Genomic DNA, 23,022 nt, shown 5'->3' on the forward strand with positions numbered 1-23,022 from the left:
CAGTGATATATGCATAAAATGCCATAACCCATTATTTTGTATGCCAACAAAAGTATTAATAAAAAAGAAAACGGGCACAAAAATTTTAGTGAGAACTGGTCATGGTTGTTTATACCTGTAATCCCAGTACTCAGGAGGCAGAGGTATTTGATATTTGAGGCCAGCCTTGGCAGCAGAGTAAGACCTTGTCCCAAAAAACAAAAGAATATTATTTCTCATTGGTTCTTATACCTGCCTTTATGCCAGTTGCACACTGAGTTAATTACTATTGTTTTGGTTTTTTTTTTTTTTTTTGGTTTTTCGAGACAGGGTTTCTCTGTGTAGCTTTGTGCCTTTCCTGGGACTCACTTGGTAGCCCAGGCTGGCCTCGAACTCACAGAGATCCGCCTGGCTCTGCCTCCCGAGTGCTGGGATTAAAGGCGTGCGCCACCACCGCCCGGCCAATTACTATTGTTGAGTAATACGTTTTAAAATCAGGAAGTGGCTTCAACTTTATAATATGCATATTTAAATATATTTTCTTTGAATGCATAGACTTGATTTATAAGCTATACCTTACTACCTGTTGACTAAAATGTGAAGCTCAGAATGGAAATTCCTTATGCAAGTTACTTTACATGTTATCTGTTTTTTCTTATTAAATTAAAAAGATTATCATGTGTGGGTGGGTGCACATGCCATAGCTTGTGTGGTAGTCAGAGGACAACTTTATGTAGCCCATTTTTTCCACCTTTCTGTGGGTTCTGGGAACCAAACCTAAGTCACCAGGCTTGCACAGCAAAGATTTTTACCTGCTAAGCCATCATCTCTTAAAGTACAACTTTTGAACACAACTTTGCAAGGCAAGGTTAGGTATTATCTATTATTTCGATTTTATGAAACTGTTTTTAGGCCACTACTGTGTCATCCAATATTTCAAAGCAGTTTTCTGACCCTAAGGCACCAAGTTTTTCTGCTGTGCGACACTTATTTCTTTGGAGTAGAAAAACTTTCAGATCTAGCAAAGTAATATTGATGGCATTTCCTGAAAGAACTGTGTTATTAGTACTCGGTCCTTTCTAAGAACAGTTAAATCCTCCTTTCTTGAAAGAAAATAGTCAGGAGGCAGACTTTTTACCTCTTTGCTGAAAGAGGAAGTTTTGAAAATAAACTCACTTTTCTTCAGAGAAGCCCTCTGGAAAGAAGTAGGAGGAGCATTCCTATGAGGTTGTATTCTTAAAATTATCTTCTAAGCTTGGGAGTGGCATCAGAATTTTACTTCATCAATAGGATCTTTCTAGACCATATTCCCAGTAATCCTAAGTGTCTTGCCTATGGATTAGGAGGAATTGCCTATGGATTTTGTGATACTCTGTATACTTGTATTTGTTTCTGTAAGACAGAATACTTGTATACGGCTATTTTATCAGTTAGATCATATAATTCCAATAATCTTGGTCCCAGTTCAACTTAAATGTTTTTATGTGTTTTAAGTATGTACTATTAATTTTTCCCATTATTTCACAAGTAATAGATACCTACTTTCCATTATATGAGGCTGCTTTAATATAAAGTAAAAAATACATCCCTCACCTCATTTGTAAATTAGAGGCAGCAGATATAATAATCATTTTCAAAGTACAATGTAACATCTCCAGTGCAAGCATAATACAGGTTGCTATGGAGAGCTGAGAAGGAGGAATCTGAATCAGATTACAAGAGCAAGAGAAAGTGTCTTACAGGGCTAAATCTAGAGCTGAAGTTTGAAAAGGTGAGCCAAGTAACTCACCTGAGTGATGTTGGCCAAATAAATCAGAATGAGGTGAATGTAAGAGAAGGACTTTCATATCAAAGCACAAAATGTAAGATATTTGGGTACCTTCTGCAGTTGAGCGTGGAGTAAGTAAATGAGTATACTTGAAGAGGAGTAGGAAGGACTAAAGTATGTACCATTCTGTCTTTGCCTTTTTGGATGAGATTTCATTTTTCTTGCCTTCACCTTTCCCTACAGTCTATCCATCCCTGGAGTCTGATGATGATGACCCTGCTTTGAAATCTCGACCCAAGAAAAAAAAGAATTCAGATGATGCTCCATGGAGTCCTAAAGGTGATGTACTATCTATATCTTAAACTCTCTAGGCGTGGTCAGTCGAAAAAAATTAATTGAAGTAAGAGATATGTGATACAAGAAGATCTTATTCAGTCACTCATTTGCTTAGTCAGCAAACATCTGTTACATTTAGTATCATGTGAGGTCCCAGAGCTAAAATGATTGTGTGACACAGTTTATGTAATCTAGCTAGGAAGATCATATGGCTTGAGATGAAGGAAACCAGGAAAACTTCAATAAACCATCTAGGGCTTCTAAGAACGTTCTGGTAACCATCATCCCAGCTCCCCATGGTAATTTTGTTTCCAAGGAGGAAAAGTATGCTGATTCTTGGGCTCTGCAAGAATCTCAAGATTGTTGACTACTGAGAAGTCGTCTCTGAGGAGGGGAAGGAAGAGAGGGAAAGTAGGTCATTGAGGTCAACATGGAATTTTGAGAGAGAAAATAATTTTCATCTCACTGATTGGGCTGTTTACATCTAAAAGCATTTGGGAGCATTTTAAAATTTGAGTATGTAAAATGTATGTTTCTATGTGTAGTGTTTGAGTGTGCATGTTCACGCCTGTGTGTTATTCACATGTGTATACAGTTGTGTTTATGTGGACATGATAGAACAACCTCAGGTGTGGGCCTTGTCTTCCACCTTGTTTGGGGCAGGATCTCTCGTTGTTCAGTGCTGCAGTACACCCTGCTTTCAGGGATTCTCCTGTTTCCGCCTCCCATCTCATTTGTAGGCATTCTAGGGTTGTAGATGCCCTTTACCACATCCAGTTTTACATGGCGTTGGGGATCCAAACTCCAGTTCTCATGCTTATGTGGCAAGTGCTTTAGCCACTGAATTATCTTCCCCAGCCCATGGTGCTTTTGCTGCTTAACAAACTACCCAAACCTTAATGGCCTAAAAGAATATTTACTATTTCTAAAAAAAAGAAAGTTCTTTTAAAAAAAAGAATATTTACCATTTCTGTAGGTTGGTTAAATTGTTCCTGCAATCTCAGCTAGCTCAATTTTGGACTACGTAGCATAAAAAATAGCTAGGTCCTTTTTCCATACATTGATTTATCCTCACAGAGTAGCAATGGAATTTCCATCAGCAAGAAAGACTAAACCTCAGTATACACATACTTTTCAAGCCTCTACTGTGTCATGTTTGCTATTGTCCCAGTGACTACAATAATTTGCATGGCTAAGCTTATGGTCTCTGTAATTCTTGGAATGTGTTTTAATGAGTGAATTAGCAATATATAAAAATCAGACATATTTTCTCTATTTCTTCCTTATAGATGCTACCTTTAGTTTCTTCTATGAAGATAAAAATTTTAACCCGTGTACTAGAAAAATGTGAAAAATACTAAAAGTAAAGGAAATTATGAAGAAATAGTCATCCAAGATGTTACCATTCAGAAGCAGCCACTGTTAACATTTTAACATTTCCTTCTAGTGTTTTTTCTATTCATTTTTTTTCTGGTTGAAATAACACTGTAGGGGCTGAGACTATTGCTCAGTAGTAGAGTGCTTGCCTATCATGTGAGACTGAATTTAATCCCCTGGAGGAGAGGGGTTTGAAATAATACTGTGTATAATAAAACTTCACACTCTTTTTTTTTTTTTTTTACTTTTTAATCAAAGGTAGTATGTGTAGCAAATAAAATAATATGGAGGCTATTAGGTTGAACAGCAATGTTCTCTCTCTCTCTCTCTCTCTCTCTCTCTCTCTCTCTCTCTCTCTCCCTCTCTCCCTCTCCCTCTGCTTTTTCTACTTTCACCGCTACTCCTTAAAGGCAGCATCATAGCTTTTATTTTCCTGGTAGACTTCTAAAACTCAAGATAATAGAATTTAAGCCAGTCATAGTACCACAGCCTGCAGCCCTTGCCAAGAGAAGTGGAGACAGGAGGATCAAAGGATTGCAAGTTGGGGCTTTCAAGGTGGCTCAGCATGTAAAAACACCTACCACCAAGTTTGACAACCTGAGTTCAATCCCTGGAGCCCACGTGGTAGAAGGAGAGAATTGACTTCCGCAAGCTGTTCTCTGACCCCTCCACAAAATAAATAAATGTCAAAAAATTATTTTTGCTTGGCATATACCTTTAATCTCAGCATTGGGAGGTAGAGGCAGGCACATCTCTGTGAGTTTAAGGCCAGCCTGATCTCTATAGTAGATTTCAAGCCAGCCAAGTCTATATAGTAAGACTTTGTCTCAGAAAATAAAGTATTGCAGACTTATGGTCAGCCTGGGTTGCATAGTGAGGTTGAAGACATTCTGGTCTACATAGTGAGACCTTGTCTCAAAGACTTTTTACCACCGTTTCTCTATTTATCGACCTAATTTCTGTTTCTCTGTGAATATACCTAACTTCTCCTTTAATGTGGAGCATTTATGCCATTGCCAGGTTTTATAATTAGTAATAATATTTGAAGTAATTTATTTAGACTGAATCTCCATGAAATCATAGAGTGGTCAACATGTATAAGGATAAACATTGAAAGATCTTTCTCTGACCCTACTCTCTAGCCTTCTACTTCTCCATATGGAGTAAACCACTTGTAACAGTTTCTTAGGTTTTCAGAGATAGATTATTTACATATGAGTACCATTTATCTATTTTCTTTGACTTGTTTATTCTATTGGAAGATTCCTTTATATACTGTGGTTTGCTTTTATCACTTAATAATACATTTTGCTTGTTTGTTGTTTTTTGACAGTGTCTCACTATGTAGTCTTGGCTGGCTTGAAACTCATAGAGACCTGCCTGTGTGCAACACACCAGGTTCTCACCCCAAAATACATCTCAAAGATTGGTTCTACTCCCACGAAGCAATGTGTGAGACTACCTGTGTCCCTATTCCTTTGACAACAGTTTGTTAATATGAACTGTAACCAATAAGAACTTAAAACCAAGCCAAAAGAAACTTTCTCCCTTAAATTACCTCTTCTTAGATATTTGGTCACAAGGATAAGAAAAATAACATACATACGTAAATGCCCATTAATTAATACCTGAATTCTGTAATATTAACATTTTGTCAAAGTTGTTTCATCCATCTATCCATATTTATCTAGTTATCTATAGTTTTTCTGAAGCACTTCAAAATAATACATAACGGTCAACATTTTGCCCATTAGTATTTGAGTATTTCCGAATGCCTCCCTCTATGATAACACTGTTTATATCAATATTTGTCAGTTAATAATTCTACAAGATATTGTAATACTCAGTCTATAACCAAAAAATTTACAACTGCCTTCCAAAAATGTCTTTTTTTTTTTTTTTTTGGTTTTTCAAGACAAGGTTTCTCTGTGTAGCTTTGGAGCCTGTCCTAGAACTCACTCTGTAGCCCAAGCTGGCCTTGAACCCACAGAGATCTGCCTGCTTCTGCCTCCCGAGTTCTGGGATTAAAGGCGTGCGCTGCCGCCGCCGCCGCCGCCGCCGCCGCCGCCGCCGCCGCCGCCGCCGCCGCCGCCGCCGCCACCACCACCACCACCACTCTGCCCAAAAATGTCTTTTATCACTCACTTTAAAAAAACTCCAAAATCCAGATACAGTCAATGAGGGACTTTCTTATTCTAGTTTAAAACAACTACCATATTATCATGTTTATATGTCCTGTAGTTCAAGAATTGGCAAGGGCACAGTGGGAACAGTTTGACTCTAGTTCATGATTTCTGGGGCCTCAGGCAGAAGAACTTTGAAGGCTGAAGCTAACCTGAGTTTGAATCTTTAGAAGTTTCCCAAGCCAAGTGCCTGCTGTGATAGGATTCATGTGGTTTTCCCACCTGACTAGCTTCCTCATTGCTATGTGATCTCAGAGTAGTTAGTTGTTAATTAGCAACTTAAGTACGTTTCCAAGGATGGGTATTCAAAGAATCCACTAAGAACTTGCCTTTCCTAACTTCACCTTAGAAGTCACACATTATATTACAGTTTACAAATGAGTCTGCTCAGAATCAACTGGGGAGATACAGACTCCTTTTTTGTTACTAATTCATTTTTTTGAGATTTTAGTATGATTGCATAATTTTCCCCTTCCCTTTCCTCCCTTAGACTCTCCCATATACTCCTCTTTGCTCTCTTTCAAAATCATGGCCTTTTTTTTTTCATTAATTGTTGTTACATAACATATATTCCTAAATACATAAATATAACCTGCTAAGTCAGCAGTATATTGTTACTTTTATGTATGTTTCAGGACTAACAATTTGGCATTGGATAACTAATTGGTGTGTTTGTCCCCAGGGAAGACTGTTTCTCCCACTTTCAGCATTCCTTTCGTTCTCTATAGTGTTTCATATAGGATTGAGGCTGCCTGGGCTTTCCCTATCCACTTTGGCATTTCTAGCCTTGTTGTACTTGTTCAGCTCATTTTATGGAGTCGTGCTAAATGAGATTTTATAGGTATCACTTCTGACACTCCTAGAAGATACAATCTCACAGCAAACTCCCTGATCCTCAGGCTCTTAAAATCTTTCCATCCCCTTTTCCACAATGAGCCCTGAACCATAGGAGCAGGAGTATTTTGTAGATGTAACCCTTGGGACTGGGCTCCACAACTCTGCATTTTAATTGGTTGTGATTTTCTCCAGTGGTCTACATCTGTTGCAAAGAGAAGTTTTCCTGATGCACAGTAAGGAGTACACTTATCTATGAGTATAAGAACAAATATATAGAATGTAGTTAGGGATTGTAAATCAGTAAAGTGGTTTTAGGTTCTCCAAGATTCTTGACTTTACTAACCATGGGTAGTTAGCTAGATTTCCAGTATCAGACATGATTTACCTCTTTTTGAATGGTCTAAAGTCCAATTAGAGAGCTGTTGGTTACCACCAAGGTATGTTTGCCACTACTGCACCCTTAGGGTTTTTGTGCCATGCTTGTTGTTGCTATGGCTCACAGGCATCAGAGCTGGGTAGGACTGTTGGTTGGTTCCCTCTTTTGGAAGCTTGCATGGCACCTTATGGCGTTATGGAAGCTAGTCCTCAGAGAAGAGGCTTTCACATCAGTCCCAGCTCAGGGGCCTTTGGACCATGTGTCTGAGGTGCATGGTGTCTGTCTTCAGCAATAAGGACTTGCTTTCCACCTCTGGATTGGGGGCAATCAAAGGCAATAGCAATAGCCTGTAATGTTTTGGGATTCCAGTTGGGGAGCAATCAAAGGCAATAGCAATAGCCTATAATGTTTTGGGATTCCCTTGGACAGTCCTGACCAACAACTCAAAAGAGGGCTTCTCATGACTTGTTGGGGTTTTTGGTAGATAATCTTCGGCTATTGAAGGGAGCATTGTCATCCCAGATGGGAAATTTTCATTTAAACTAGATGTGTATATTTATACACTTTTTAAATACACATATGTAGAGTTATAATTTCCCTTCTGGGACTGCTTTCAGTGTGTCACAGAGGTTTTGTTAATTTGTGTTTTCATTTTCATTTGGTTCCAGGAAATGTTTCATTTTTTTTATTTCTTCTTTGACTCATTCATCATTCAGTAATGTGTTGTTTAGTCTCCATGAGTGTGTGTAGTTACTAGTCATTTGTTTGCTGTCAATTTTAAGTTTTATTTTGTTATGGTCACATAGGATACATGGAGTTATTTCAATCTTTTTGAGTTTTTAAAATTTGTTTTGTGTCCCAAGATGTTGTCTTTTTAAAGTAGCTTCTGTGTGACACTTGAATAGAATATGTATTTTTTGGTGTCTGGGTAGAATATTATATAGATATCTGTTAGGTCCATTTGATGTATGATGCCATTTAATGATGTTTATTTTTCAACCTAGTGACCTACCTGTTAGAGAAAGTAAGGGTTTGTGTTAATGTCTTTAAATAAATCAGTAGTACATATTTTTATGAAGTTGGACATACCAGAGTTTGGTGCATATGTGATTAGAATAGTAATGTCTTAGTTAAATGTTCCCCTGTTAGAATGAAGTATCCTTCTTCATCTCTTCTGATTAGTTTTATTTTAAAGTCTATTTTGTTAGATAATAGGATAGCAATACCTGCTTGCTTTTCAGCCCCTTTGATTGGGGTACTTTTATCCATCCTTCTACTCTAAGGTGGTTCCTATCTTTAAAGCTAAGATGTTTTTCTTGTAGACAACAAATAGACTTTGTTTCTTGATCCATGCAGTCAGCCTGTCATTTGATTGGAGAATTGAGGCCATTAATATTTAAAGTTATTATTGAAATATGTGTGTTAATTGTGGTCATCGTGTTGTTGATTTTTTTTGTATTTGTATTCCTACTGTTATTTTGTAGTTTTGTCCTTATGGCTTCATATTTTTTCCCACAGTTTCTTGGTTATACTCATTCCTCTCTTTAGCCCAAAATATTACTTCCTGTCTTTTCTTTAGGTTTGGTTTGTTGAATATAATTTTAGGCTGTTTATATCATGGGAAATTTGCTTTTTAAACCATGGTAAATACTTTTCCTGGCTATATTAGTCTAGTTTGCTCATCATGATCCTTTTAGAACTTGGAATGCATTGCCCCCAGCTCATCTGGCTTTCAAAGTTTCCATTGAGAAATCAGATGTTACCCTTTATTTGTGACTTGAGGTTTTTGGTTGTTTTTGTTTTGTTTTTCAGTATTCTTTCTTTGTGCTATATACTTAGTATTTTAATTAAGATATGTCATGAGGAGTTTTTCTGGTCCTATCTATTTTGTGTTCTATATGCTTTCTATATCTGTATGGTTGGTTTGTTTGTTTTTCCTTTAATTTTGGGAAGTTTCATGATCTGGTCTATGCCGTTGACTTTCTATTCTTCTCCTTCATCTTTGCCTATAATTGGAAGGATTGGTCTTTTCATAGTGTTCCACAATTCCTGTATGTTCCTTTCTTGTGTTTTTAAAAACTTTTCCATATTCCTTGCTTCTTTGGTATATCTTCTACTTGTTTCTTTCTACTTGTAAGGCTTTCCTTCAGATTCACTAGTTAGGCTATTGTGTTTTCCAGTTCCTTCTTCATTTCAACTTGAGTCCTGTTCAATTTTTCTCTCTTGGTTGAATTCCTTTCTTAAGTCCTGGTTTGTCTTTGCAATTTCCATCAGCTTTATATTTGTGTTTTCTTGGGCATCACTCAGCAGTTTATTCTGCTTAATTTCATTGATCTGTTTCTTTGTATCTTCTTTAAACTCCTGGAATTCTTTGATGAAGTTTATGGTTGTTCTTTTAAATTGTATCCTGGGATTCATCTAGGTAATCTCATTGGCAAACATTTTTAGAGGACTGGTACATTTTGAAGGGAAGATCTGGGCATGATCTTTCATATTGTTTGTATTTTTTTTTATTTGAGCATGTGGACTTCTTTTGTTCTGTGTCTGATATGAACAGATTAGTGCCTTGGCCAGCACAGCCATAGGCATCACAGGGACCTGGAAAATAGGGTAATTGTAGACAGAGACATAGACTCTGGATTCACTTTAAGAATGAACAGTTTTATTTTTCCCACCGCTTTTATATATTGTTTAGCTAGCTACTAGAGTCAGCATTGCAAGCAGAGCTTATATGAACAGTATCTTTGGCCCTCTTATCTGAGTTCTTCCTTCCAAACTTTCCTTCCCTTGTGGCCTTGCTTTACCCCAGATGACATTCCTCCTATGCAGTTTTCTGTAGTCAGGGGGCCACATCTGGGTCAGGGTTTGTGCTGAGAAAACAACTGCAGACCATCTGGACCCCCAGCAAACCAGATTGGGGTAGAAGAGAGGATATGTAGGCTAGTTGTACCTAGAGGTTGTGAATGGCTTAAGTAGAATGAAGTCAGTTAGACAGAAAAGACTGCACTGATGTACAGGATGTGTCCTGGCCCAAGCCTAGAGTGTGAAGGTACATCTGAGAGGTTGGATGTGGTATGGGAGGGGCCTGTGCATCGGGAAGGAAGGGTAGGTCTTGGTGGAAGTGTAGAGATTAGTAGTGATACAGGCAGGGGTGGCCAGACTTAAGCTGGAGAGCTGGCTGTGGGACCTAAGCTAGATCTGGTTGGTTGGGGAGGGCAGGGCACATAGAGGGGAAAGTCAGGCAAACTTACTGGGCTAGACCCTGGAGAAGGATGTATAAGATCTGGCTAGGTGGAAAGGTTGGTGTGGCGAGGGGAGGGGCCTATGGGTTGGGGCAGGCGGGGGGATCCTGGCAGAATTCTGGAGATAGAGACAAATGTTTCAAAAGATTTGTGATTTTTTTTTTTTTTTTGAGGCTGAGCATCATGTTTCCCGGGCTAGATATGAACTCATTTTATAGCCATAAATAACCTTGAACTTCTAATCTTTCTGCTTCTACCTGAGTGCTGGGATTACAGGCATGCACAATCACACCTGGTTTTAGGAGATACTGGGGGACTCAAACCCAGAGCCTTGTGCATTCTAGGCAATCACTCTTCCAACTGAGCTACATCCCTAGCCATGGTCATATTTTAAAAATGCTACACTGGACTGTAGAGGAAAATTTAAGATGCCTAGATATCTGTGATACACAGTTATGTGTTAGTATTTTTTGCTGTATTTGCTTTAGATCATGTTTTAAACAGACAAAATATCACCCTTAAAGAATTAATTTCAATCTCCTGCATAACCTGTCTACCAAAGTACATGTGGTTTATTCAAAAATTCCTCTCTTTTATAATGCCAGTAACTAACTAAACAAGGACTTTTATAGCACACTCCAGATATATCATTTCCCCCTATGCTTTTCTCACATAACCATAGTCCTGCTATACATAATAAAATGAATGATTATTCATTAACTACATGATGGTATCTAATTCCAAGCACATAAATAATTTGCCAACTTTGTTTGATCAAAACATTGTATATTTAATGGATTTACTTAGAATGGATTCTAAACAAAATCCATATGGCATTTGACTCTGTCGTGCCTTTTAAATCACTCTTAATCTAGAACAGTTCCTTTTGATTTTGTTAGTTTTCTTATAGAAACTGATAAAATTGTCCTATATTAGATTTGTCTACTTGCTTTCATGTGACATCACTGCTTTTTGAGAGACTGGGTTATTTATGTAAAATATTCTTTTTTCTCATGGTATCATTTAAGTTTTTCTATCCTTGTCTTTTAAACTCTCAAAATACTGTGAATAGTTTGCTTACTTTTAATTTTTTAACTACTCAAATAATGCTGCAAATTTCCTGTTTCCACATGATTTCATGTTGTTTCACCATAATTGTCACTAATGACATGAAAGTTCATACTTGGAGCTGGGTGTGTTGGATTTTGCCTTTAATATCCACACAGAGAGACAGGTGGCTCTTTGTGAGTTTGAGGATAGCCTGCCTTGTCTACCTGCAAGTTCCAGGGCTGCATAGTGAGATTCTTTCTTAAGAAAACAAGCAAATAAACAAAAACCCAAAAGTTCATACTTGGAATACTACATATGTTGGTGCTATCTCAATTTCAAAAGTTTATAATCCCCCCCTTTTTTTTTGTTTTTTTGAGACAGGATTTCTCTGTGTTACAGTCCTGGTTGTCCTGGAACTCACTTTGTAGACCAGGCTGGCTTCGAACTCACAGAGAATGCACTGGCCTCTGCCTCCCAATTGCTGGGAGGCATGTGCCAGCACGCCCAGTTTCTAGTTTTCATTATTGAGACTGGCATATACCCTGTACAGTAACACTTAGGTACTATGTGAATACCCAATTCTCTAGAACCAGTGTTTCATTAGGACTTGCAAACTTAAGATTTTTTGTTCCATCACTCCTTCTACATTTGTAAGCTGGCATTCTTGTGTGTATGTGTGTCTGTCTGTCTGCCTGCCTGTGTATGTTTGTGTGTGTTTGGATACACATGTTTTAATGGTTATTTCCTTTTGTCTGACTATGCAAAACATTCTTACCTTTCAAAGGTATGTTATAGGGCCATTTGAGATGACTCAGTGGGTAATGGTACTTGCCACCACACCTAACAACCTGAGTTTGATCTCCAGGACCCACATGTTGGAAGGAAAGAACTGACCCCAAGAAGTTGTCCTCTGACCTTCACAGTTGTGCTATGGTATAATTGTACAGCATGAGTGTGAATGTCGGAGGACTTCAGCTGGGATTTGTTTGTAAAGAAAAGCTTGCTTTTTCCACCTGAGGATATTTGTTTCTCCTAGAATATGCTTATTGAAAAGGATGAACAGGTAACAGGTTTTTTTTTTAATTCAGTATTGTTAAGGTACTATAAAAAAGTTATGCCATGATCTTTAAGAACTCATTTGTTGGTTGGTATATATAAAATAATAGTCTTCAATAGGTAATATTACTATGTATCATGTCATTTGTACAGATTATAAATTCTGAGAGAGAAAAGAGCAGTGGGATCAGGGAGGTCCCAAACATTTTGCATAAGAGATTTTATAGCATACTTTTGAGGGTATGTTTTAAATAAGCAAAAGGAAAATACATACTCTAGACAGTTCAGATGGTAAGTATGAATATGGAGGGAAAGATGATGCAAAGTCATACTCTGGGTGTGTAATAAGGAAGCCATCTATCTGGAGAAACAGAAAATAAGGGTGTTTAGTCTGTTTTCTGCTGCTATAACAGAATATCACAACTGGGTAAATTCTAAATAAAAGTTTATTTTTCTCATGGTTCTGGAGGCTGGAAAGTCTACAAGCATGATGCTGACATGGTTTAGGCCTTCATACTAAATTGTCCTATAAGTAGAAGGCATCACATGTTAAGAAGGTGGGGGAAAGACAGTTGAAATACACCCTTTTAATACCTAACCCACTCCTACAGTAATAGCTTTATACCATTCGGGAGAACAGTGACATCATAACCTAATTGCTTCTTAAAGGTTCTTCCTTCTAAACTGTTAAAATGATCATTAAGTTTCCACATGAGTTTGAAGGGGGCATTCGAACCATAGCAGTAGGTGCAGAAACAAGGTTGGGAAAGTAGGTAAGCCAGGAACAACAAGGACATAAAAGCACATGAACAACTTTAAATACCAGTTCAATGAGGTTAATTTGTATTCATATATGCCTTGGTCATTAAATAGGCTTTTGTGAAAAGCTAGAAGCAGGAAGACCAATACAATCACCTTTGGAGTAGTCAGAAGTTGGAAAATGTAATTGGCAAATAGCTAAGCATCCTGTTTCCCTTGCAGCCCGTGTGACTCCAACTCTGCCCAAGCAGGACCGTCCTGTTCGTGAGGGGACCCGAGTTGCCTCTATTGAGACAGGTTTGGCTGCAGCAGCTGCAAAGCTTGCCCAGCAGGTAAGTGTTGATACCCAACCCATGACCTTGCTACTGATGACTTAAAGCCTCAAAATGCAGACCTTTAGGTTGGTAGGATCCTACTATTATGGATAGCTGTTGATCTTTATTTCTGGCAGCATCTCAGCCCCTCTTTTTTTTTTTTTTATTTGGTTTTTTGAGACAGGGTTTCCCTGTGTAGCTTTGGAGCCTGTCCTGGATCTCACTCTGTAGACCAGGCTGGTCTTGAACTCACATAGATCCGCCTGCCTCTGCCTCCCGAGTGCTGGGATTAAAGGCATGCGCCACCACCACCCGGCCTCAGCCCCTCTTATATCCTTTACATCCCAGCTCTATGACAAGCTACTTTCATAGGTTACATAGTTGACATGATTTAGGATGCAAAAGGGCCCAGAGAAGTGTCCTTGTTAATATCACCTACTGTTATAAGCATATAAAATCCCTGCAGATGGAGGAGGAGGGACAGTAAGTTTTCTTTACAAGTGTGGTACCTGGTAGGCCACCCATGTATAATGGACAGCATTAATTTGACTCAGTGGGTTATTTAAAAAACAAAGAAATGTGCTGGGGGAAGTAGCTCAGTGGTAGAGCGCATGCTTCGCGGTTTCTCAGAAAAAAAAAACAAAGAAGCTTGGTGGGGGTGGCACACGCTTTTAATCCCAGCACTCAAGAGGCCAAGCCAGGTGGATCTCTGTGAGTTCGAGGCCAGCCTGGTCTACAGAGCAAGATCCAGTACAAGCACCAAAACTACATAGAGAAACCCTGTCTTGAAAAACAAAAACAAATAAATAAATAAAATAAAAAACCAAAGACGATATCAAGATGGGAGGGAAACATGATTGGGGAGAATCTGAGAGGCTTTGGAGGCAGGGGAGTTATGGGTGAATATGATCAAAATACATTGCATGCATGTATATAAAATAACAAGTAAAAAATATGTATTGGGGGAAAAATCCTCAGAAAAGACTAGATCTGTCATTTGCCTTTAGATTTAGTCCTGAGGAAGTGACTCAGTTGAGTACACTTAAGGTTTGAGTCATCCACTAGTATTGGAATTTGGCCTTTTATAAAGAGGTTTTTCTTATACCCTTTATCAAACATTATTACCTGGCTCTTCACCCCCTGCTTCTCAAGAAAACAACATTCACCATTTTTCATCCTAAAAGGTCACCTTCACTGAATCAATTTTACCTCTTAGCAGTAGTTTACAATGTGCTTTAACATTTAATATGGTCAGAAACTCTAGGAGCATTTGGAGGTGAAGTTTTTCTTAACAGTGTCCACATAGCTCCTCATGACACATCGTATAGCTTAGAGCACTACTGAACATCTGCTTAATGGTAGGTGCACCTATGTACAATGTCTATATAATATGCCCAATAGTCTTGTTCAGTAGATGATATTTTCATCATTTTACAGGTGAAGAATATGAGGCTCACTTTAAATGACTAGTCAAGGATAAGACAGCCAGTAAATTGAGGAGACAAGATTCAAAATCATATCCTGTAACTTCAGATAACATGCTACTTGATTTTTTCAGTAAAGTGAAATAGTTAAATGCTTATATATTTTAGTAATTATATCATATAAGTGAAATTTAAGAATTGTTTTTCATATGATATTCTATAGAGATATAAAGTTTCTGAGAAATGTCTTAGAGACTATTAATTGGGAGCCAGCAGAGATCAAGCAGGCCAAGTAGCTCTTCTTTGACTAAAATTTCCCCATCATTTATCAGTGCCACATAAGATGTAACTTATAAAGGTTTTCTATTGCTTTAAACAAACAGATGAAAGTTACTGTTAGTGCTTTCTAAGGAATAACTACTATTTGGGTTGATGGAATTACTTCAAAGAAGAGGCTTTGAGGCTGGAGGTGGTATTAGAGGGTGGGTTTTTTGGTTTTTGGTTTTTTTTTGGTTTTTGGTTTTTTTTGGGGGGGGTTGGAGAGGACAGGGAAGCATTCTAGGAAAATATTGTTCCTTGCTATAGCACAAAAAGCCCTCTTTGTTTGTTCCATAGTGACTTCTCTCTGATCTCTTGACTGCCATCAAGTGTACATCCTTTGTCAACCGTACTCCACTACAGTGTTCATAATTTACTCCATGTACCAGATTGTCTCATGCCTTTATGGCTTAGCATAAAACATTCCTTCTGCCCATTTGCATTAACTACTGCCACTTTATTTCTTTGATCTTCTTCTATACTTTTATATAGCATTATCTCATGGTACTTACGATCATAAAGATATTTTACATTCTTTATTAGAGAGTAGGGATGTATTTAGGTCGATATCCTCATTTTAATGACCACACATGATAAATCAGTGTTGGAGTGAGTGAGTGAATGAGTGAATGAATGAGATTTTTCTGGATTGGAGACTTAATGTTGGGAGATGAGTATAATAAGTAATAGTTAAGAAGTAGATTGTGGGGCCTGACAGATGTATGTTCGAGTAAAGGCACTTGCCACCAAGCATGATGACCTAAATTTGATTCCAGGACACTCAGGGTAAAGAAGAGAACCTACTCCTGCAAGTTGTCCTCTGACCTTAACACTTGTGTTATGGCACCACATGAGTGTGTGCATGCATGTAAAAAATAACAGATTCTGGAACAGCTGTAACTGGCCTTACATCCTAGCTTTACTACTTGGACAAGTTATACAATTTCTTTTTGTCTGAACTGTTTCATGAGCTTTGTTTAGGATTAAATGCAGGTGTGTCTGTGTGTGTGTGTGTGTGTGTGTGTGTGTGTGTGTGTGTGTGTGTCTGTCTGTCTGTCTCTCTGTCTGTCCTCCTTAGAATGACACTTGATGTAAAGTAAGACTCATTGGCATTTTCGCCTTCAATCTTTAATCATTATGTGTTGCCTAGGTGTAAGTAGTCACATAGTGAAATACCATGAATGTCAGGCCAGAAAGTTTGAATTTGGTTGGGAGCTTGATAGATTTTTCAACAACAAAGAACTTGGCAAGATGAAAGTACTCCTATCATAAGGTAATCCACTTGCCACTTACATGCAAAAGAGAATAGCAACAGTGGTAGGAAAATTTAAGCTAAGTAATCTAGATATGATGACATAATTTATGGAGTCAGACCAGAGAACAAGCAAACATATTTTTTTTTCTGTTTTTCAAGATAGGGTTTCTGCTGGGCAGTGGTGGCACATGCCTTTAATCCCAGCACTCAGGAGGCAGAGGCAGGCGGATCTCTGTGAGTTCAAGGCCAGCCTGGTCTACAAAGTGAGTTCCAGGACAGCCAGGACTATTACACAGAGAAACCCTGTCTTGAAAAAAAAAAGCAACAAAAAAAAGATATGGTTTCTCACAGAGATCCACCTGCTAGGATTAAAGGCATGTGCCACCACCACCCAGCCAGAATTCATTCTTTTTTTGTTTTTTTTTTTGTTTTTTTTGTTTTTTGTTTTTTGTTTTTTCGAGACAGGGTTTCTCTGTGTAGCTTTGCGCCTTTCCTGGGACTCACTTGGTAGCCCAGGCTGGCCTCGAACTCACTGAGATCCGCCTGGCTCTGCCTCCCGAGTGCTGGGATTAAAGGCGTGCGCCACCACCGGCCGGCCCAGAATTCATTCTTAATATGGGTGAGAAAAGAGATTCCTGGTAAGGGAACAGAGCAGATTCTGAAAGCAGAGTCTGAATCTCAGCTTGAAAACTTAATTGGATCTGAAACCTTAGGAAAAGTAACTTAGGGCTGGAGAAATGACTCAGCAGTTAAGAGCACTGGCTGCTCTTCCAGAGGACCTGGGTTCAATTCTCAGCACCTACATGGTAGTTCATAACAGTCTGTAACTCCAGTTCCAGAGGATCTTGCGCGCGCACACACACACACACACACACACACACACACACACACACACACACGCAGGCAAAACACAGATGCACATAAACAAAAGGAAAATAACAGCCTTTTTGCCCTAGTTTCTTTATCCTTAGAATGGGAGTATAATTCTTCTCATCCTTAAAAGTATTAAGTGAATAATTAAGGAACAGTGTCTGACATGTATTACTAATACCGTTACTCTCATCCTCCATAAATTTCTCTGGTATCCATAGCATAACAGATCTTCTGAAGGCAGGTCTAGGCTTTTGTTGCCAAGAAAAAGCTATGAAATATAGTCATAGAGTTGGAATGTGTGGCTGAGTGGCATTTCAGAAAATAAATTTATTCACATGTTCTCAGCACCATTTTCCAGATTCTCGGGGCTCCACGTGCCCATTATCCAGGTACCTACTACACAGTGGATAGTAGATCCATAGAGCAATAAGTGAATGAAATACAAGGTAGTGGAAGAAGTGGCACAACTTCGTATTCATTTATTCCATCCAAAGGGAGATATTGAGATTCAGTGACCTAAGAGACTGTCAAGTCCTCTGTTCGAAGAAAAAGATCAGCAAAGGGAAACCGATATTATAAGAAATAGAGAATAGTAGTGAACGACTTGCTGAGTTTTCCTTTCATGTGTTATATATTTTTGTCATTATTTAAGCGTTCTAACAACTCTGAAAAGCAGACAAAGCAGCTGAGATTCAGAAAGATCAGTAACTTTAACCAAAGTCATACAGCTTAGAAAACAGAAGCCTGGATTTGAAGTCAGGTTTACCTTATTCCAAAGCTAACACTTTACTCTCAGTTCATTTTGGGAAGTTTTGTAACAGGGTTATATACTACATCTAACTACTTTTCCATGAGGGTTTGGGCTTAAGCTACTTAATGTCCTTGTACTTCTGTTTTGTTATTTGTAAAATGAAGTTTTCCCCTGCTTAGGACTGTTACAAGAATTAAATAAGAAGATAAATAAATAAAGTACCTAAGCTGCTAGTGTAAATTTAGTTATTAAAAATGCCCATAGTTCACCAAAACCCAAGTCTTCAAAATCATTTAGTTTCTTGCCATTGTACTATTATTAAGTGGTAGTGGTGAGTTGAGGCTACACAATGCCGAAGAAATCACCATAGGTATTGGGAAGGTCCTTGTTGTAGGGCCATACAAGCTAGATTTAGAAGGGATGGGGAAGAAATGGCACGATGCAGAAACTTATCAACCATTGTCTCGTACTTTCTAGGAAATTTTTCTTTTCCTTTTCTTCACTCTTTAATCTCCCCTCTGACTTGGCTCATATTTCAGGAGCTGCAGAAGGCCCAAAAGAAGAAATATATCAAGAAGAAGCCTTCGCTGAAGGAGGCAGAACAGCCTCGCCCTCAAGATTCCAATGTCGTTGTGACAGTGTCTGCACCAACAGTGGCTACTACACCCCAGCCTGTCAACTCCTCCTCACCCCAGCCACCTCCTGAGCCTAAACAAGAGGCTCTGTCAGGAAGTCTTGCTGACCATGAGTACACTGCTCGTCCTAATGCCTTTGGCATGGCTCAGGCAAATCGAAGCACCACACCCATGGCCCCTGGAGTCTTCCTGACCCAGAGGCGTCCTTCAGTTGGCTCCCAGAGCAGTCAGGCAGGACAAGGTACCTGACCCAAATGGGGATTAAAATGAGCAATCTTAAAGCTTCCCAATCTAAATTTCAAGTGCTCTAGTAGATGAGAACACCAGGAAGGAACACTGAAAGCCAAACTTCAGGTGCTTGTATTTGAGCTCAATAGGCCATGGAAAGGTGGTCACAGTGGGGGATAGATTGGAAGTAAGTAGTAGTCTGTACATCCATAGATTCAGGAAGGAGTGAAGAAACCCAAACATAGGACCTCTGATCAGAGTAATGAGGAGAGAGGTGCTAAATGGAAATAATAGTTGTGATCATATAGGATATAAGAAATGATTTGATGTGGGGGGACAGAAGCCTGAGAGAGAGAATTCCAACCCTCCTTTTCCTCTCATTGGCCAGAGCCTAATCCCTATAGTATGGATGTAGTTCAAGGATACTAAGTTTGGTGTGATGTTTAAGATTGACTAGAATGGGGGTTTCTAATGAATGACGACCCTGAGGATGGCACCCACGGGGACACTAAACTATAGTCACTAACCCTGGTGGTCAGGATAACATGAATGACATATTGACCTCCTTCCAGAATTTTCTAAGGAAAATGATTGAACCCAAAGAAGTCGGGGGGCGGGGAGGAACCAGAAAACTAGAACTATAGTGTTTATGGCTGCTGCCGTAATCAGAGAAGGAAGAGCCAAGCATGTGGCATTGAATAGAAGTAGTTAAGGAGGGCTCCTTGCCCAATATGGCATAAAGATGAAGAACAACCTCTGTTGAGAGAAACAAAGGAGGGGCGGTGCAAGAGCAGTTGGTGCTAAAGTTGATCCTAAAGCCTCTGCTTACTTTGCCCCTCCTTTACAGGAAAACGTCCTAAAAAGGGCCTGGCCACAGCAAAGCAGAGACTCGGCCGCATCCTGAAAATCCACAGAAATGGCAAGTTACTTCTGTGAGCCAAGCCTCATCGTGTCCTACTTCATCCCCTTCACCCCCATTGCCTTCTTCGTTGTCAACTCGGGGCACTCCTGGATCCTATGAGCCCCGGACAAGGTGCATTGTCCTGCTTTCTTGGGACTGACCAAAGGCACGGACTATCCCCAATTCTCTTTCTCACTTCTGCTATGAGTATCCTACCTTCGTTTTCCATATCCATGAGTAGCAGGTAAATGGGAGAGGTTTCCAACTGAGAAGAACCTTTTCCTGCTCCTCCCACATATTTCCCTTCCACCTTGTCTGTACTCTTTCCCACTCCTCCCCCATATTGGAATGAATGATGAAGAGCAGCATAAAGGGAGCCTGGGTCCTTCAATTTACCCATCATGTAGTGAGAGGCCCAGTGTTCAACATTTGCTCCAACTCCAGCCCTGTCTCTAAGCCTGCCCACTTCCACCTGGTTTCCCTACCCCTTCCTCCCAATCCAGTGGATATGCCCTACCTTCAGTCTTGTTCCTGAAAGAAGGTTGTGGTCTTTATCTCCTTTTGCCTCTTTTCATGAGGAAAATGAAGAGGGCCTTTATTGCCCTATTATGGGCCATCTCCAGAGCTGGCCTAGAAAAACTGACTTTATCTGTCTTTGGGGAAAAAAAGGAAATTCCTGTTACTTTTCAAGGTGGGGAAAAAGGCAGATACCCAAGTCTTTGACCATGACTGTTGCCTAGCCCACCAGAGAAGACTACTTTTGTCTGACTGCACATGAAGCCCCATGATGATCTTCAGGAATTTGCCTGTATTTTGACGACCTGTAGACCATCATCTCCCATAGCTGTAACTGGGTTCCAGCAGGTACAAACCCACCCCCTAGAAATCCGAAGTACCTGTCACATTGCTAACTCTGGCTCTATAGCCTGCTCCTGCCACCTATACCACAAAGCACAGCCTGGACCTTCTGGAGGGGAAGTGGTGGGACAACCTAACCCTGCAGGGTCATTTAACAGGATTCTCCATGCTTCTTTCTCCGTCTGAGTTCTGAGTCTGAAGAAGACTTCAGGACTCAAATCTTCACCCTTGGACCTTTACTCTTCCAGACCACAGGCCAATATTCAAGCATAGTGCAGATAGGCTATTCAAGTCTGGATTTAGAAACAATGCCCATCTGTGAAATAGCAGATCTTCTGATCCACTTTTTTTCTCCTTTCCTTTGTGATTGTCACCATTTTCCAGACAGTGCCCCCACCTCGTTTGTCTTGCCTTACTGGCAATCTGAACTTGATGGAGACTGCCCCCTCCAAACAACCCATTTTGGCACTGCCCAAGTGGGAGTGTCCTCTACCTTCCACTCGTCCTCACCCCAGCTTGCCTAGTGCTTCTGGGGGATTTAACAGCTATGATGCAGACCACAGGGAATTTGTGAGGCCTCTGTGTTATCTTTGTTTGTGCTTCTTTCTTTTTTCTGTAGATCCACCCCTCCATCCTTCTTGGAATCAGGGGTACTTTAGCATATTTGCTTTTTCTACCTTGGGGACCCCAGGGGCCAAGCAGTCCTCCTTTAGTCACACCAAAGGCAAAAGGCCTGGCTACCTCCCCCTTAGCACGTGAGGTCCCTATTCCCTCCTTTCTACTCAGCTTTGCTTATCTTGGAGATTTCAAGGCAGTAGTGGGGAAGTAAGGGGGAAGCAGGAGAAGCCTCTGACCCTATGTGGGCAACTTCCTGACTAAAGGCTGACTGTTGTCACCAAAAACAGGTCCCTAGCCCTTTCACCCATTAAAAACTCCCTCTTGATCTTTCAAAGGCAGCTAATTGCTAGCACCCTCTCCCCACCCATTCCAGGCCTCTTTTCCCTCTGTTTCTTTGTTAGAAGGTTCTGTGGAGCTGAAACCCAGCCTCTGATGGGCTTTGTTTAGTTTAGTTGGGTTCTCAGAGTCTCCTGTTGTTTTGTGTTGTTTCCAATGAAAAGCAAGTTTACCCTCAGAGTTATGCTTTTCCAAAGAAGCTAGTGTGTTTTTATTGTTGTTGTTATTGTCGTTGTTGTTTTGTTTTGTTTTTATGTTTCAGGTTCTAAGTGAAGTGAGGTGGAGAGGAGTTGGGAATAACCAAGGTTTAGAACATGGTGAGATAGTTACCTCTGATCTGCAATCCCCAGCAGAGAGCTGGGGCAGGATAGGGGGGCAGAGAGGATTTCTATTCACCTTTAATATATTTTTACAAAAAAGCAAACAATTTAAAAACAAACCCACCGCTTCTGTACATGTCTATATTTTTAGAAGTGGGTAGGATTGTGATTTCTGATGCAGGGCCTTTTTATAAATAGGTTAGAGTAGCATCATCCAGATTTCTCTGTTGTTTGTTCCCTTGTTTTTTCTTATGTTGTGTTACTAATGTAATTTATATATTTTTTAGATCTCCCTTTCCTGTAGAGATAAAAGTGATTTATCTTGGCAGTTTTGTTGTTTGACATTATTATTGGTGGTGGTGGTGGTGGTGGGTGGTGGTGGTGGAGGTGGAGGTGGAGGTGGTGGAGATGGTGGTGGTGGTTCGGGAAGTTACTTTCCTTTTGTCTCTTATTCAGCAGTTTATCAGTGGGCATTTCCCTGGGGCCCAACATTATACCTGAGATATGAATTTGGCAGGATCCTGTCCTCAAGGGCACAGCTTAAACACATGAAATACATAATTAAAGCAAAATAAGCAGAAAATAAAAGGTACAACAATTCAGTGGTCCTGAGAAGTTCAATGAGAAAGCTTTCAATAGTTTTCATGAGCTACTTTTTAATAGCATATACTAATTATACATGATAATGTGTTTCATGACATTCTTATACATGTATATAATATACTTTGATCGTATTTATTCCCCCCATAACTCTTTACTACTACCTTCCCACTCCTGCTAATTTCCTTCTTCCCAATGGTCCCCCTTCCATTATCATGTCTTTTCTTTCCTTGTTAGCGACTGAGTTTAATTAGGGCTGCTTACAGAAGCATGGGAGTGAGGTTATTTACTGGATCATGAGTACCTTACCAGTGAAGAAAATATCTCTTCCTCCTCCAGCAACTATCAACTGCATTCATATCCTTAGTGATGGATGAGACCTCATGGACCCCTCCCCTCTCCATGACAGAATGCTGACAGGCCCAGTCCCTTGCAGGTCTTCAGCTGGATAATCAGCTGCTGAGAGTTCAAGTGCCATAGCTATGTCATATCTGTTAGAAACCATTCCACAACAATCCACTCCTTCCTCCAGGTCACATTCCTTCCTCCCCTCTTCCGTATTATTGTGTTCACCTTATAGATGTCCATTTATATACCCTTAGACATATAGATGGCCCATTTAGGGCTC

General features: G+C 39.7%; 1 protein-coding gene across 4 annotated transcripts in view; it reads left to right on the forward strand.

The window, feature by feature from the left end:
* Phf8 (PHD finger protein 8) overlaps positions 1-22,122 on the forward strand; it is a 103,048-nt gene extending 80,926 nt beyond the window's left edge. For all 4 annotated transcript variants that reach the window (XM_059251418.1, XM_059251421.1, XM_059251420.1 and 1 more), the window contains 4 exons: positions 1,991-2,086; positions 13,186-13,295; positions 18,438-18,774; positions 19,609-22,122. In XM_059251418.1, the coding sequence (XP_059107401.1) occupies positions 1,991-2,086; positions 13,186-13,295; positions 18,438-18,774; positions 19,609-19,697 (632 nt within the window). In that variant the 3' untranslated portion in view covers positions 19,698-22,122. The remainder of the gene's footprint in view (positions 1-1,990; positions 2,087-13,185; positions 13,296-18,437; positions 18,775-19,608) is intronic.
* Positions 22,123-23,022: the final 900 nt, after the last annotated feature.

Source organism: Peromyscus eremicus, chromosome X, assembly GCF_949786415.1.
Source record: "Peromyscus eremicus chromosome X, PerEre_H2_v1, whole genome shotgun sequence".
Taxonomy (NCBI): domain Eukaryota; kingdom Metazoa; phylum Chordata; class Mammalia; order Rodentia; family Cricetidae; genus Peromyscus; species Peromyscus eremicus.